The sequence below is a fragment of the Plectropomus leopardus genome, chromosome 9 (assembly GCF_026936395.1).
Source record: "Plectropomus leopardus strain MGB_pleo_1.0 chromosome 9, ASM2693639v1, whole genome shotgun sequence".
Taxonomy (NCBI): domain Eukaryota; kingdom Metazoa; phylum Chordata; class Actinopteri; order Perciformes; family Serranidae; genus Plectropomus; species Plectropomus leopardus.
This window is the reverse complement of record NC_142184.1, coordinates 9435425-9451200: the sequence shown is the minus strand read 5'-3', so window position 1 is coordinate 9451200 and position 15776 is coordinate 9435425. Positions and strand designations below refer to the sequence as shown.

Genomic DNA, 15776 nt, shown 5'->3' with positions numbered 1-15776 from the left:
CACTGTTGTGAATCTTTAATAGAAGAAATATTTTCTTAGAAGAGACCAACATTAGAGAGAGTGCATGAGAGCAAGAGACAAAGAGAGAAAAGGGGTTACAGTTTGTTATTTAGTATTACCGAGACAGTAGACATTCTTCTTCCTGCAGTAGACCTCATAGAGCTACAGCCACACATTTTATAACAGATGTATACCTGTATCATTGACCAGCAGATTTAGTGAATGAAATTCAGTGTTTTACAAACCAGGTTACTTTATACATGCTTGATGCAAACAAGTACTGCACAGCCCATTAAAAACCAAATAAATGGTTAAAAATTATTTTTTACCTGAGTTTCTGGAGACTGAGCCTTTAGTCCATGGTCCTACAATTTCACAATTTTTCATCTGATAAGTTATCAATGAACAGATATATTCATTTGGGAAAAAAATATTTAGAGAAGAATGTAATTCTTGCAGTCTGAAGTTTTTAAATACATAAAATCCACCAAAAGTCTAAATGTAGTCCCTTTGTCACTGGTTTTTGTTTTGCTTTTTATATAGTACCATTATCTGTTTAAAATGTCTTACTATATAAAAAAAATAGCTAGAAATGTGTGGCATATGTTTCCAAACACTGTCTGAAATTGTCTACCTACAGTAACGTTACCTTTGAGACCTGATGAAACACCTTTACAAATTACCGTACAGCAGAATTTGTGCAAAAAAAGAAAATTATCAAATTTCAAGAATGGAAAAGAGCTGTGAGCTTGCAGCTCTATAAGCATGCAAAGTATATATAAATCATACTTTAACAAACAGCATGCATTTTCGTTAAAAAATAAAATAAAATGGGTGATAAAAAATATCCAATATTAAGCATAAACTAACAAATGCAAAGAGTAAGGATCAAATATATGTTAAACCATATTGTAATAACAGCTGGTGAAAATGCAAGTTATGTGTAAAAAAAACAAAAACATGAAAAAAGTGATGGTGGCTTTTAGTGAAAAAGCTTAGTGTGCTAGAGTTACAGCAGAGGGAGCATTCCTCCTGTCCTCTCATGGGCTTCCCTTCTCTCCACGGTCCTTTACTCTTCCGGTGTTCGCCCTGGACCTGCCAGCAGCATCTCACAAATATCGCACTCACTTCCACAGCTTCCCGTCAAAGTCTGAACAAGGAGGTGACAGGAGACACCACATCAATAAAATGTAATGTTTTTCATCTGTAACTGTACGGATGTTACTGCTGGATGTTTATTGACTGAAATAAAACTCTTTTGCTCACCCCTATTGCAGTCTTTGGCCATATCTCTCTCTTTGAGTAGGTTGTTTTTGTAGTCTGTGGATTGTAATAGACATACAGGTTATGAGAATTGGGGTTTTCTTTTAAGATAGAAAATGTGTGTTTACCGCATGTGTGTGGATGAGGGTTACTGTACCTGAATTCAGAGGCTCTTGGTTATAAGTCCTCAGCTCTGTGGAGTCTAATGACATTTCCACTCCACTCATCACACTGCCCCTGCACAGAAAAAAATATTATTTTGCTTAGAATTTGATCTAATTTAAAGGGAAAATTGTGCATAATTTATTGCACAGTAATCTTACCGTTCAGATCTATGGAAGTCATACTCCAGCCCTGAAAAAAAAAAAAAAAAATTAACAAAAAATCTCAAACACCTTGTATCCATTCAACGTGTTCTCTATGAATATGTTTTCAATAATTATAAAGTGAAAGTGGGTTGTCAGATACAACAAGGGCCGAGTTTATGGGTTATGGGTTCTACATCTTAAGTTATAAGAGTAAAAAGATTTAACACATATGCAGGTGCTGGGCAAGCAGCCCCTCTCTGACATGCCAAACAGTGTAGGAGAAATGCTGATTTGTAACACGAAACTGCTTAATTCTGTATTTTTACTGGTTTTAATTGTCTGGTCTGTTTGTTCAGGAGAGGAAGGAACATCTGTGGATAATGTAGCTCCCGGTAAACATTTCCTGAACAATAAAAACTGAAAGAATTCTAACTTGGAGAAATTTCAGCTGGTTGCAATCTGCAATCCTCACCACTAGATGGCTCTAAATCCCCCTAAGACCAACACACTGCTTCTTTAAACAACACACACAGTACCTCTCTTTTTGCGCCGAGTCAGCACAATGACAGCGACAACGATGAGCGCCAGCAGTAAGAAAGTTGCCAGGAAGTAGCCCAGATGTTGCACAAAATAACCTCGATGCTCTGGGAGAATGACATTCACCACACGAGGACCTTCCACCTCGTCAGTCCCTAAAGGCAGAACGTAGACAAGATCAATTTTCTCACAAACAGACAGAGCTTACAGGAGGTGTAGTAAATACTCACATGGTAAACATCAAGAGAACAATGGGATATACTGTAGAGGATTTATTGTAATATTCTAAATGTAATATATTGGATTGTTATTGGATTCACGTAATGGCAATAAAAGCAGATTCAAATGTATTTTGACATAATTAAATATTTTTATTCCTCCCGCGAGACTTCTTCTTTCTCATTTGTTTCCGAAAAAGCCAGAGAGGGAGAGCAGGAGTTAAATGTCTGTTCGGCTGTAATGACTTCCAGACCTGATGTCATGCAGCTGTTATTTTTTTTTCCTCAGAAAAACACAGGCTGACCAGAAACGAGGAGAAGTGTGAGGGAAAGAGAGACAGATTCTGTTATGTGGTCTGTCTGCATGTCTCTATTAGTTTTCCATTTAGGCCTTTTTTCACGTCTTCTCACAAACACAGAAGTTTAGTTTCTGCATGGATGGAAAATAAATCTGTGACACCTTTGACAGAAGTAAACTTGACATCCTAAACACATATCTGACAACACTGCAGGGAGCTCCCACTTTCACTGTAACCCTGACAGTTTGTGTACACTCTGTAGATAGCCTAGTTGATAGTAATTACTTAAAATGTCAAGCACAGAAAATACTGGGCTTGGAGATGCAAGACCATAATAACAAATGTCTAATATAAACACTGATACAGTACAGTGTTCTGTACTATGGATACATTCACCAAATAACCCTTCAATGCATGTTTACAGAGCTTTTGTAGGGTAACAAGAACAAAACCTAGTATGTGGTAGGACTGTATGTGGTGCTAGGAAGCTTTTAGTTTGAAACTATGGCTTTTAATTTGAAACAGGAAGTGGCAGTATTCACTTAGTCATGGACTTCTGACAGGCTTTCACAGTGGTGAGAAAAAGATTATGGTAAATAAATGTTAAAATGAAGAACAGTACACAAAAACAATACTATGCTCTCACACAGCAGAGGGGACCTCTTCTCTGTGGAGCTGTACTTGATCAAAATGCTTTTTACTTAATGTAACATGACCCACGACATTTTACATTGTATAATTATGCTTGGCAACGTTAACGTTAACAGTCTTTTCCGCTGTTCATATGAAGCTTAGAACAATGCCAACATTTAGGCTAACAAAAGTTACATTTCAAATGCAGCTCCATTATAATTCACAAAGTTCACTGATAAAACAATTGTCTACAACTAGACAAGTTTTTCGCACTTATACAACCCGCTAACATTATTAGCATAATGCTATGACATTTCCCATTGCATAAATTAGCCAAGCTGCTAGCTGAGTTTTCCTCTACCCATATGAAGCCAGGATACACCACACACAAGACTCAAAATGCTACTTTGTTCGGGCTTTGCAATTAATTTTTTTCTTATCTGTGAAACAGAAGAAAATAAAAGCCTTGTTGCCTCTGAATTTCACATTTCTTTCTATGACATAAAATACATCAGTAGTAAATACCCCAGTGTGAATTTTTAAACTTTTATGTGTCCTTAAGCAACATTATGCAACTTTTAGTTGATTGCTGAGTCTCAATTCCAAGTCGTCAAATACCAACGTTTTTGGTTGGTGCTTCAGTCTGACCATCAACCAAACACAGTTTTTGACATCCTGGAAATGACAGTTAACAATCAACTAAAAGTTGTATAATGTTGCTTTAAAAAAGGCGAAGATGTTAAATCATGTGGCCATAGTTTGTTTATAGCCTGACGTTAGCTTTTTACCTCTTGTGATTGCATCTAGGCTCCTAAAGTCATAAAAGTGGTTTTCATTTGTGAAGATTTTTTTTTTGCTGAACAAAACATGCAAGTGTCATTAACATTTCTTTACCACAGAGCTTATTTTCTGTAATAATCAAAAAATCTGATCGAAAAATCCCACAAGCTTTTTGACAAGGGAACCAAGGCAACACTAAATTTCGTGTCGCCCTACAGAAATACATCATCCCTGGAGCACTTAATTCATTTTGAAAGAGCAACGGCCAATGGAGAAACACCCACATTCTGCAGTCCAGCCAAGAAATGCTTCTTATTGTTGTCTTTCAATTTCTAAATCTCGCCTAAATTCAAATGCAGCCCGATCACAGAAGCCAGATCACAGGAAAAACGGATCATGAAAGATATGAAATCTTTTCCTCTCAAGGATAGCATTACTCTATGGTCTCTCATTAAAGCAGCTATGTTGGATGCTTGTAAAAGGCCCAAATGAGGGAATGAGGAAAACATGCAAAGTACCATTCCTTGCTCATGCTTTCAAAACCAGCCAATCATGAAAAAAAAGCTTATTCTGACTTAATCACCCATCTCCTAAGTGGGAGCTTGGTTGGCAATTATCACCTGTCACTATTTAATTTAGCTAATCTGCATTAAACTGCAGAGAGATGTCCAAGGTCATTGTCTCTAGAGCTCCCCTGTCACACCCCGAGCTGCAGCCACGTCCCAGCAGCAGCAGCCCATTTCCATTTTCTAGACAGATCTGACAAGTGTGTACGTGTTAACGGCTATTTCACATATGCTGCACAGAGGTTAGCCTGTGTTTTTGTTCCTGTGGGATATGCGTCATTTGCAAGTCAATGAACTGAAGGAAAGCGTCTTCAATTTCAGAGATAGAGATTTCAGATGAGCTGCTGACAGTTCATGTAACGCCTCCTTATTTGTCATGAAGAAATAATGTTCTATTTACCGGAAATAATTACAGCATTAAAGTGAAAAGCTTTCGTGGCATTTGTAATCTAAGATGATTGCTGGCGCCTGCGTGAGCACAAACAGCTTACTTTTAATCTAACAGAGAAGAGCAGCAGTGTATAAAGAAGAATTCGTAGCTGAGGTTTACTCAAAGGCAGGATGTTGTCTATTCACGTGTGCATTTGTTCAACATGGAGCTTATACGGGATTTCTTTACAGGAGAGGATGATCTATAGTCCAACACATACCTACGTCCCCTCCCCTTACTGTGCTCTTTCATGTCACAGCTGGCCCAGATGTTGAGCAGATGTATCAGACTTCCTCTAACTGCTGGTAAACACGCCTCAACCAGAGGCCGATACACATCAGCATGATAAACAGAGCAGATCGGGAGCAAAGAAGAATAAACAAAACTGTAGATACAGAGTAACCAGTCTAGACATGTGGTTGGGACTTTTGGAAAATGGGGTCAAATGGAGGAAAAAACACAAGATAGACCCAATCCACGCCCAAAATTACTGGCTGTTGGAGCCTGCTCCTCTGCTCAGCCCAGTTAAAATGTCTCCAGCAGTAAATGAAAAAAGCTGTAAAAATGAGAAAAAGAGTCAGCACGGAAAATGAGACAACTTCCGTTGCAGCCAATTTAAAGCTGTTTACTGTAGCGAGCTTTTCAAGCCAGAACTGCATACAGTTGACTCAAAAAACCCACTTTTTTAATTTGGAGTGCTGAATTAACACAAGAAAAAAATAAAAGAAAGATTTCTGTCTTTCCACCTCTTTCTTTCTTGCTCAACTAGCTTCAACATTCCTTCGATTTCCTCCCTCCCTCTTAAGCTCAAACACAAAAACAGAGAGGTCAGAGAAGAGATTTGGCAGAGGAGGAGAGGAACTGACTTAACTGACCAACTATGTCTATAATTATAACAAAAAGTCCAGGAGCAGCGTTGTCACTGTATGCACAATTCAGCCGAGAAACCCTATGGGGAAAAACATTTACCATTCGTCTGGAAAAACACAGTTCTATTGACTAATCACTAATTTTGAGTGACTTACTTGGCTCTGGAGCATCGTTCTGGAAAATTTTTGGTGCTGTTGTGGGGGCGGACGGAAGTGGAGGTCCCACAGTGAGCCTGAAGATGCGTCTCTCGTGTAGGCCGCAGTAGTGGTGGTGCAGGTGGCAGGAGTACAAGCCTTTATCGACAGGCCTCAAATCAGAAATGGACAGTGAGAAGTCGCCTAACGTGAAAGCATCCTCCTCCACGCTCATCTTGTTCTGTCCAAAGCGTGGTCCATAATCCCGACGCTCTCCGGAGGCGTAGAGGTCCACCAGGCGGTCAGCCCGATCAGGACGCACACCAGGGGGCTGGAAGTCCCAGTGGGCCACCTGCTGCTGGTCCTCCTGGAGGCCCTCTCTCCACAGGGAGCGCCGGTTCACACAAGGCAAGACCACGGACTTGCCCAGCAAGACCACGAACACAGTCTTCTCTCCATCCCAGTAGCGTTTCTCTTTCCGAGCTGGAAACATAAAGGTGTGAAATACATTAGATCCATGCATCATAACTCATGGAATAACTTGGCTGTATGATTCGAAAGCCTTACCTGATTTCGTGACATTTAGCTGGATTTGAATGGACTGGTGAATCTGGCAGTAGTGATGGTGCAGATTACAAGTATAAAGTCCTTTGTCAGTTGTGACCACATCTGGAAAGAATTAGCATCCAAAGAACTGTAAATAAATTAAAAAACAAAGAGTGTGATGTTCATGGCGCTACTTAAAGAATATGGAAAGACTCACTGTTGATGATCAGGGAGAAGTTGCCATCATTGAAAGCAGAGTCTTGGATGGAAATGCGTCCCTTGTTGAAGCCGTTGTAGACCCTCTGCCGCGCCCCGGGGGACATGTCCAGGACTCGCTCCACAGAATACTCTGGGCTGCTGTGCTTTAGGTCCCAGTGTACCACCCTCTGACGGTCCTTCAGCGTGTCCTGGGTCCACACCATGCGGGGACTGTGGCACGGCAGGACGGCCTTAGACCCTTCAGGGAGGGTGATGTTCTTGGCCTCCACCACCACGCCAAGAGTGCTGCTGCTGCCGCCGCTCTGACCCCACGCTACAACAAAAAAGTAAATGCATGTTGAGAGGATCAATGTCAAAAAGAGAAGCACCAAACTTGAGCTACTATAGATTAACCCTTTGAAACCTGGATCAATATCACTTTTCTTGCGCTGCATTCAGACACCTGCACAGATATTTTAACCTTTGAACCCTGACAAAATTGGTTTGCCTTCTTTTGAAAACACATTATTTTTATTTTTTAAGTACCTTTTCCCAGGTCAATTCCTTCTTTTACTGTTGTTGTTTTTTGTTTGTTGTTGTTGTTTTGCTTTGTTCTTCTAATTTTCATGTAATTTTCTTGTACTTTTTACAATTATTTTCTGAATTTTAATAGAATTTCTTCTTCAGTTTCTAATTGACCTTACCCCATAATTTTGAAAGAAATCAAGCTCAGATTGCAAAGGGTTAAAGGGACACTTCACCCACAACATAATCACTTATACATCAAATATTCAATACGTTATGTTGAATTTATGAAAAACATTGTTTTTCTTGGATGGCTTCACCGTGAACAAAGAATCCAAAAACAGAAAAAATTCTCGATGAATTAAAGTTAATGGGGTCCATCTGTTTCCAAACTGTTGCAAAACATCCATTTACAGATTCTCGCACAACTCGAGCAGCATAATCTAGGTCTCATAACAAATACATTCTTGCTAAAACCTCACTATTTAAAACACGTCATCAGTCTCATGCATGGATGAATAGCGTGCCTGGGAAGCATGTGCTTTTGATCTCTGCTCACTTAAATACTGTAAAGAAGTATAATTACTTCTTGTCTTTACACCACTGGTGAAAATGCGTGTGTTTGGGGAGTACTGAGCATATGACTGGGTAAATGAGACTTGGATTATACTGCACGAGTTGTGTGAGAGTTTGTAAACGGCTGTTTTGATAAAGTTTTGCTGTTGCTAAATGTTGCCCACTTTTGCTTAAATTCATCAAAAATCTTTATTCATCGTGGAGGCATGCACGAAAAAGAACATTTTCTTCAGACATGCAGTGTAACACGGGTAATAAACTGATCAACAAATGGTCGTTCTGTGGTTGAAGTATTCCTTTAAGGTAGTGTGTGGAGAAAAAAATCTTACCTCCTGGCAGCAAGAGCACAGCAAGAACTGAAACAGAAACACAAGTGGTTAGAGTTGCATCCTACTGAGGTGCTTCATTTAAATTTGCAGCTAAATTACAGATTATCAGCCTGTTCACGAATGAACTCTTAAAAATGCTTCTAAGACTCAGCAAAATGTTGCAGTGGCTCGAGAGTTAAAGTTTGACCTGGGCTGACCGAACAGTGAAAGATCTCAGAGCTGGAACAGATGTGGGTTCAGTGAGAGGACTGTTTAAACTAACAGAGGAAAACTGAAGCAACAAGGACACGGTAAAAGGCAAGACTTTAAAAGCTCCACACGGGAATACAACAGCAGAAAAAATACACCAGATGTCAACAGTATTTTCGGTGAATATATTTTGCTGTTTGCATTTTCTCACTTTAGAGATAGGAAATTTTCCTACTGAGCACTTGCTATTTCTAATGTACTTTCCTCTACAGTGCTATTTCATCCTGTGTTTGCTGAAGGTCCAGCGGAGACGCTTGTGGCCAAATAATACAGAGCCTCTATTCATACTGGCTGCTGCTGGCTTGTTGCAGGGCCATGATCCTGAGGGGACGGAGAACCAGGCTGCTTTTCAGCTCACTTCAGTCACCCTGTCACACACCTGTGTATTTTCACTGTATCAGTATTGGGTACCGTGAACTGTAGAGGCTAGAGGTGCAGAGCCTTCAGCATGGTGTAATGCATGGATAAATTCCCAATGCTCATAAATATAGAGATGATTAATTAGCACTTTCAAAACACTTTGCTTCACAAATGGCAGAAAATTAAAAACAAATTGTAAAATACTTTAAAAGGAGTAACAAACTAATTTCAGTAGTGTAAGGTAAAATAAATAAAAACAAGTAAAATCAGCATTAGCACTCAGATAAAAATGTGATTTAAAACCTGGGCAAACATAAGCACAGTCACTAGGCTGTAGCTGCATTTAGAGACGAATCCTCAAGAAGGGATATACTTAACTATTTTGCACATTTATGGGGTGAAAGGGGCCTCAGAGAGCCTATTGATTTATACAAAGTTCAGTCTTTCAACCAATATTTATTCAGACAATTGTTATTTAGTTATGATACTAATATGTTCTAAAAAACAAAACAAAACTCTTCATTCCAGGCTTTTGGAGGGCCCCACTCTTATTGGGGCCCTGGGTAATCAGTCCCACTTTTCCCCCCTACTACGGTGGCCGTGCATTTTACTAGTAATCTTTCTATTTTTAATTGGGGGACATTTTCAGGACTTGCAGTAGAATATTTTTGTATTGTGTTAACTGCTGCCTTTCCTTAAGTTAAGGATAGACACGTGTTGAGATTTGAGGCTATTTTGCTTCCATAACAAGTCTTCTTTCAGACTAGTGAAAACGGAAATGTCCAACATACACGTTAATTTTGATCACGGATGGCCTAAAAGCAAGCTGCACAAAATCAGTTTGATACAGTTCGCAAGGCCTAAAATAATCTTCTCCATCCAGGTGTTTTGCTCATCATGGCTGCATGTGGTAATTCACTTCACATGTGAGCGCAGGCAACAGATTCATGAAGACGGTGTTCATTTCACCACAACCAAACAATACTTCATCGGGGCACTGCTACTGTGCTTTCATGCAGTGATTTGAGTCCAGCTCAGCATGCAGTAATTTTGTAAGTATAGACCAGTATAATAGTACTTCAAGCTGAGCGAAATGATTTGAGCACACACACTGGCATCAGAGGAGAGACCTCATGCTGGAAAACTTCTAATGAAGGCTATAAACTTTCCTGCAGAAGGTAAAACAAAGTGTCCCAACCCCTGTAATTTTCTCTCATCTCTCCTCCAGACACACGCAGGCTGATGACTCACGAGGCTGCTTTAACAGTTAAGACTTCACAATGCGCTATTGGCTCCACCAGCTTTAATAACAGGCATTATCCAAATGATCTGCCAAATCACTGTTGTCACTTGTAACCCCACGAATCACACTGAGAATCACTTAGCAGAATGTCGATCCAAATGTGAAACAAAAAAAGGTTTCGACTCAAACATAAAGCATGCGTTTACGCTGCAATATTTCTGTGATTCATGGCTGATGTGTGTGTGCGGAGTTTACTCACAGCCCCGTCACAGGTTGAGAATAAATCAAACAAATGTGTCCAGCTGCAGATTCAGCTAAACGGACAAAGATACATTCAGACATCTGGAGAAAGACACTGTTGACTCTACTGTGAGTACATCCAAGTGGACGTTAGATGGCAGCCAAGATTTTCTGGTATTTTTAGTTACGTTTATTTGCATATGATATGCAAATCTTTACAATTGGTTAGTATTTTCCTTTGTGTTGGCCTTCATATTATTTTTTTGCTGAATACATTGTTTTTTCTTATATGTACAGCTTTTTTTTATTATAGATTTATTTTTGATGTTTATGCATAACTTTACTGAGTCCATTATTGTAAATGTATATATATCTTCATATAACTGATGGTGGCACTAAATAGGAACAGAGCTGTGCAGGATCCTGTGTGTTACATATTCTTGGTAACGGTGTAAGAAGTACTCAGATCTATGTAAATAAGAGTAATATTACCAAAGTGTAGAAATATTCTGTTACAGGTAAAAAGTCTTGCATTTGAGATTTGGGGTAGATAAAAGTGCAGGTTGTTAGTCCGCCTACAGATAGTTCAGAGTATTTGTAATATTTCAACAGCTTATCAGTTGGCATTTATATTTTAATTGTTTTGTTTTTTTTCTATAGATATTTAACAGATTCACTATAAAATAGAAATGCAGCATAGGTTGAGTAAATACTTCCAGGTTTAACTAGATTATTCTGAGAATATGTAAGGAACTGTCACATATGCTCTATAGATAAACATCTTCAGACAAAGTGAAGCTTTATACATGCTGTACATGAAAATACATGAAAAGCAAAGTGAAGATTTATACATGGTTAATGTTAATGCATAACTTCACTAAGGACATTATTGTAAATGTATATTTATTTAACTGATGGCAGAGCTAAGTTTGGGGCCACACATGCAGAATGAGCTGATGTCTATATGTGCTTAACCCTTTTGGCAGTGTTGAAATAAGTACTTATATCAAAGTAAAAATAGCAATACCTCAGTGCAATAAACACTGTTACAAATAAGTCATGCATTTAGAAGTTTTTCCTAGGTTAAAGTACAAAGGTTTTAGCATAATAGTGTCAAAATAATGTACAAAAAGTAAAAGTACTTATTCTGCATAACAATAAGCATTACATTATGTTATTGAATAGTGATTATTGATGCATTCATGTGTTGATCACTTCAGTGTTGTAGCTTGTAAATATGTTTTTACTGCTGGGTAACTGTGAATTGCATCAATATGTTAAAAGGATCAATGGGGTCTTATATTTATCGATAATTGCACAACATACTTGATTTGTTGATTATATTTTGTATTATCTAAACTGCAAAGTAACTAGTAACCATAGATGGATTATGGCACAATGGGCCCCTTGGCCCCGACCCATAAAAAGGCCCCCTTACCCCGCCCCAGGTACAACATGCACATTTCTCCCAACAGAGATGAGGGGCCCATATTGCACAAAACTGAGAGGATAGAAATACTCACTTACAATGTATCATGGTGTTTTTTTTCTTTTGAATATTAAGGCTATTCCTCAAATTTTGCTTTGATTTTAGGAGTTTTGGGGCTCTGTTACTGACATGATGATAAGCCATTTGACAAGAAAAGCAAACTTAACAACAGTGATGCAGAGGCTCTGGCTCAGGGGCCCCTGATCAAAAATAAATATACTGGAGTAAAAAGTACAATATTTCAATCTGAAATGTAGTGGAGTAACAAATACAAAGCAACAGATAATGGAAATACTAAAGTAAAGCACATGTACCTTAAAAACTGTACCTGAGTTACTTTCTACCACCACTTCTTAGTTAGATAAAACCCAAATGTCTAAGCTGTGAAGGTAAAACATACTGCGAGCATCATCTGCGTGTGGGCACCTTTTACTATTGAACTCCCATTCTGCTGAACAAAATCTAGGTATTGCCTCCGCGAGCTGCACAACTCAGACAAGTAACCTCACTGTGACCTTGTCATTTTCTGCCTTGAATTAGTAGCTCCATGTTTATAATCTTATTTTGTTCAAAACAGCAGTTCTAATCTTTTCCATGCCCTGCTGTCTGTCGATGGCCGGTAATTAAGACAAAACTCATCATAAACATGCTGCAGTGGTAATCCCCCTCCTCCACGTCGTCCGGACTCAAAGCAGCCCACTCGTGGTGAAACACTCATTACTGACACATATAATGACTGGCTGCCGGATTGTGCTGACTCCTGCACTCACACCGCAGTTAACTAGAAACACATTGGGATCAAGCCACAAAAAACCCCACATACACACTATCAACAGGCCGATGCGAAGCCATGCAGCGTTACTGTTTAATGCAATGATCCGTTTCACCTTCAAGTCCACGAAGCTCCACGCACTCATTTGCAGAACTCGGAATATTTCAAAATAAAAACTGGGTAGAAAAATTATAATCTGTAATCGTGAGAAACATCTCTAATACAGGAATATATATCCCAGATATACAGATAAATAAGGGCAATAAAAATAGCCCAATAAAATATGGGTAGGCTATATGTACTTTAATAAAGTACACATATGCTACAAATAGCCTCAATAAATAAATAAATAAATAAACCTAAATAACGTAGAAAAAACTTTCTAGGTCTTCAAAACTATAGACATCCCGTCACTAAAACTGGTTTTAAAAGATCATCACACAGATTATTTTGTTTATAATATTAAATAGGAAACCAAACGAAAAAGTTGTTTTTAAAAATATAAAACGCAGCTAATATCAGTTTTTTTTTAAAAAAAAACTTGATAATGCAGGCTGTTATTGGGTCAATCTTGTAGTTCACATGGCAAAAACATTTTGGTTACTAAGATTTTTACGGTGCAGCTGCAGCAAAACAGACCTGAGAACTGACTGGCTTTTGGCTTTTGTTCCCGACGGGCAACTTCTAACCTGGATCCAATTATGGAACAAAGAAAGTTTCCCCAAGTTAGTTTTTTTCCCTCAAAAAGGCAAGAAAAGTGGAAAAACCTACTCTGAAGGAGAGTCATGTCGAGGTGCATCTCTTTCACGGTGCTGTCAGCGGAGGTAAAAGCCTGTCAGGAGTCTGTGTGCGCATCAATTGATAAGACACAAGAAAGCTTCAAGTTGCGCATCGAGCTGCGGCTCAGCTGGATTCTGTTGTATTCCTGCAGACTGGAGGCTTCACACGCTCCGCCTCCACCAGAGAGGAAACCAGACACTCTGCTGCTGCAAGCAAAACATGTTGTAGTGGGCCACAATAATACACTTTTAAAGGTTTTTTAGAAAACAAATAAATACTCGACAAATCAAAAATGCACTAAAGGTTAAGTCCTTTAAATGTGCATAAAAGGGTAGCAATAGCAACATATAACTATCTATCTATCTGGGGGGGTCTTATAATGTACTAGTACTACACAACTACCAAAACATTATGGGCTGATTTTTATAAATTTCTTGGGGTAGGAGTCACCTGAGGCCCACCATACAATACTTTAGAACAATACTTCAGTCACATTACAATATTATTGTAATTTTAACTGTTTTGCAATATGCTGAGTATTGCGATAACATATGTTGGAAAATATTGCCATTTATTACCGTCTTCCAACTGCAAAGTGTGTCCCCAATGGATAACTTTTTCAATATCTGTTTTATAAGTTTTCTATCTGTTTTTCTCAATTAAATCATTTTTGTTGCAGCCGAACATCTGCTGAAATGAAAAATCTATTAATTTCATCATTCTAGTAGGGTAAAAAAAAAAAGTATAATGTATAATCATTTATAGCAGTGGCTCCAAACTGGTTCAGGAACAGGGTCCAGATGTCTCATTAGTTTAAGGTCCACACCTAAGATGAATTACCACTTTTTTCCACAAAATGTGAACATGTGGACTTGGAACACAATGAAATGAAACATAATGCAAGAATAAAGTGTAAATAATAAAAACTTAGTACATAAACAGCACTGCAAAAAGTGCATATTGCTTCAAAATCAGTGACACTGCAAAGTGCATGTTAATAAGCCAAATAAGAGGAACAGAGCAATAAAAGAGTTGCTGTACTGGAAATAACAGGATGATATAATAAATGCCGCCTGTAACAATGTCTTCAAAAAAAAAAATGTGGCTTTTACAAACATGACACATTCATGAGTCACTTGCAAAAAATCTACACACTTTTGATCCACAACCACCAGTTGGGAAACACTGATTCATAGAATTTAAAAAAACAACAACAAAAAACAAACTATACTTGGTCTCAGTTTATCTACTCGATATTGCCACACAAAAATAGAGCAATTTTATGCTGTATCGATTCCCCACCAGCACCCCTAATATTTCTTTACCTTAGTTACACAGAAAAGACTTTTTCATCAGTAGAAAAACAAATGCTTTTTCGACATCAGTCTCCTCAGTTACACATGTGAGGATATCAGCAATTTATATGGTTGTTAAACAAGTCCTTGGGAGATCTTTCACATAAGGAAGGGATTAAACTAGATCCTCCCTCATTTCCCCTCTTTTTGATCTTAGAAACGCTGGTTTTGGAATTAAATCCCTCAAAGGAAGTAATTTTACTTCAAGGCCTATTAGTAAAGGTTTTAATGTACAAGCTAATTTCACTTAAATAATCACAGTCGACTGAGATATTGATGCTCTTATTTGTTGTGCTATAAAGATAAGTACATTTAAAGACCACTGAGATTGATAGTCCCATAGTGAATGCATTTTTTCACATTTTGCACAATACTGCCATCAACTGTAGGAAAAGGAAAAATGTAAGTGTTTCAATTATCTATTTAAGGCAATCTAGATTTTTTAAAAGAAAAGTTTTCTGTAAAAATCACCAAATATAACAGCATTTATCACAGCCAGAAACTGTAAAAAAAAAACAAAAAAAAAAAACAGAAATTATCACTGGATTAATTATCAAATTTCCAATGGTCCTTGAACACATCATGTGTTATTATACAGCTTTGTGGGGTAAAATTCAATGACTTTCCAAAACTTTCAGTCAGTCAGTCAGTCAGTCAGTCAGTCAGTCAGTCAGTCAAGTCATTTTCTGTAACTACTTGTCCTCGTAAGGGTCACGGGGGGCTGGAGCCAATCCCAGCTGTCATCGGGCGATAGGCGGGGTACAGACTACCGCAGGGCCGACACATATAGACAACCATACACACTCACAGTCACACCTAAGGGCAATTTGGAGTCACCAATCAACCTGAGCTGCATGTCTTTGGACTGTGGGACGAAGCCAGAGACCCCGGAGAGAACCAACGCAGACACGGGGAGAATATGCAAACTCTGCACAGAAGGGCCCTCGCCCAGACCGAACCCCATTCCAACCGGGATTTGAACCAGGGACCCTCTTGCTGTGAGGCAATAGTGCTAACCACAAAGCCGCCATGCCACCCCCAAAACTTTCAGAGTATATTTAATTTTCCAAAACTTT

General features: G+C 38.6%; 1 protein-coding gene across 1 annotated transcript; it reads right to left on the bottom strand.

The window, feature by feature from the left end:
- LOC121947520 (matrix remodeling-associated protein 8-like) lies at positions 1-13493 on the bottom strand. Its single transcript, XM_042492600.2, has 10 exons — positions 13337-13493; positions 8213-8239; positions 6802-7116; positions 6606-6707; positions 6060-6521; positions 2108-2263; positions 1587-1617; positions 1421-1500; positions 1267-1320; positions 1-1150 (listed from the first exon to the last, which is right to left on the bottom strand). The coding sequence occupies exons 1-10, from the start codon at positions 13362-13364 to the stop codon at positions 1125-1127; spliced, it is 1281 nt and encodes a 426-aa protein (XP_042348534.1). The 5' UTR covers positions 13365-13493; the 3' UTR covers positions 1-1124.
- Between the last annotated feature and the right edge of the window lie 2283 nt (positions 13494-15776).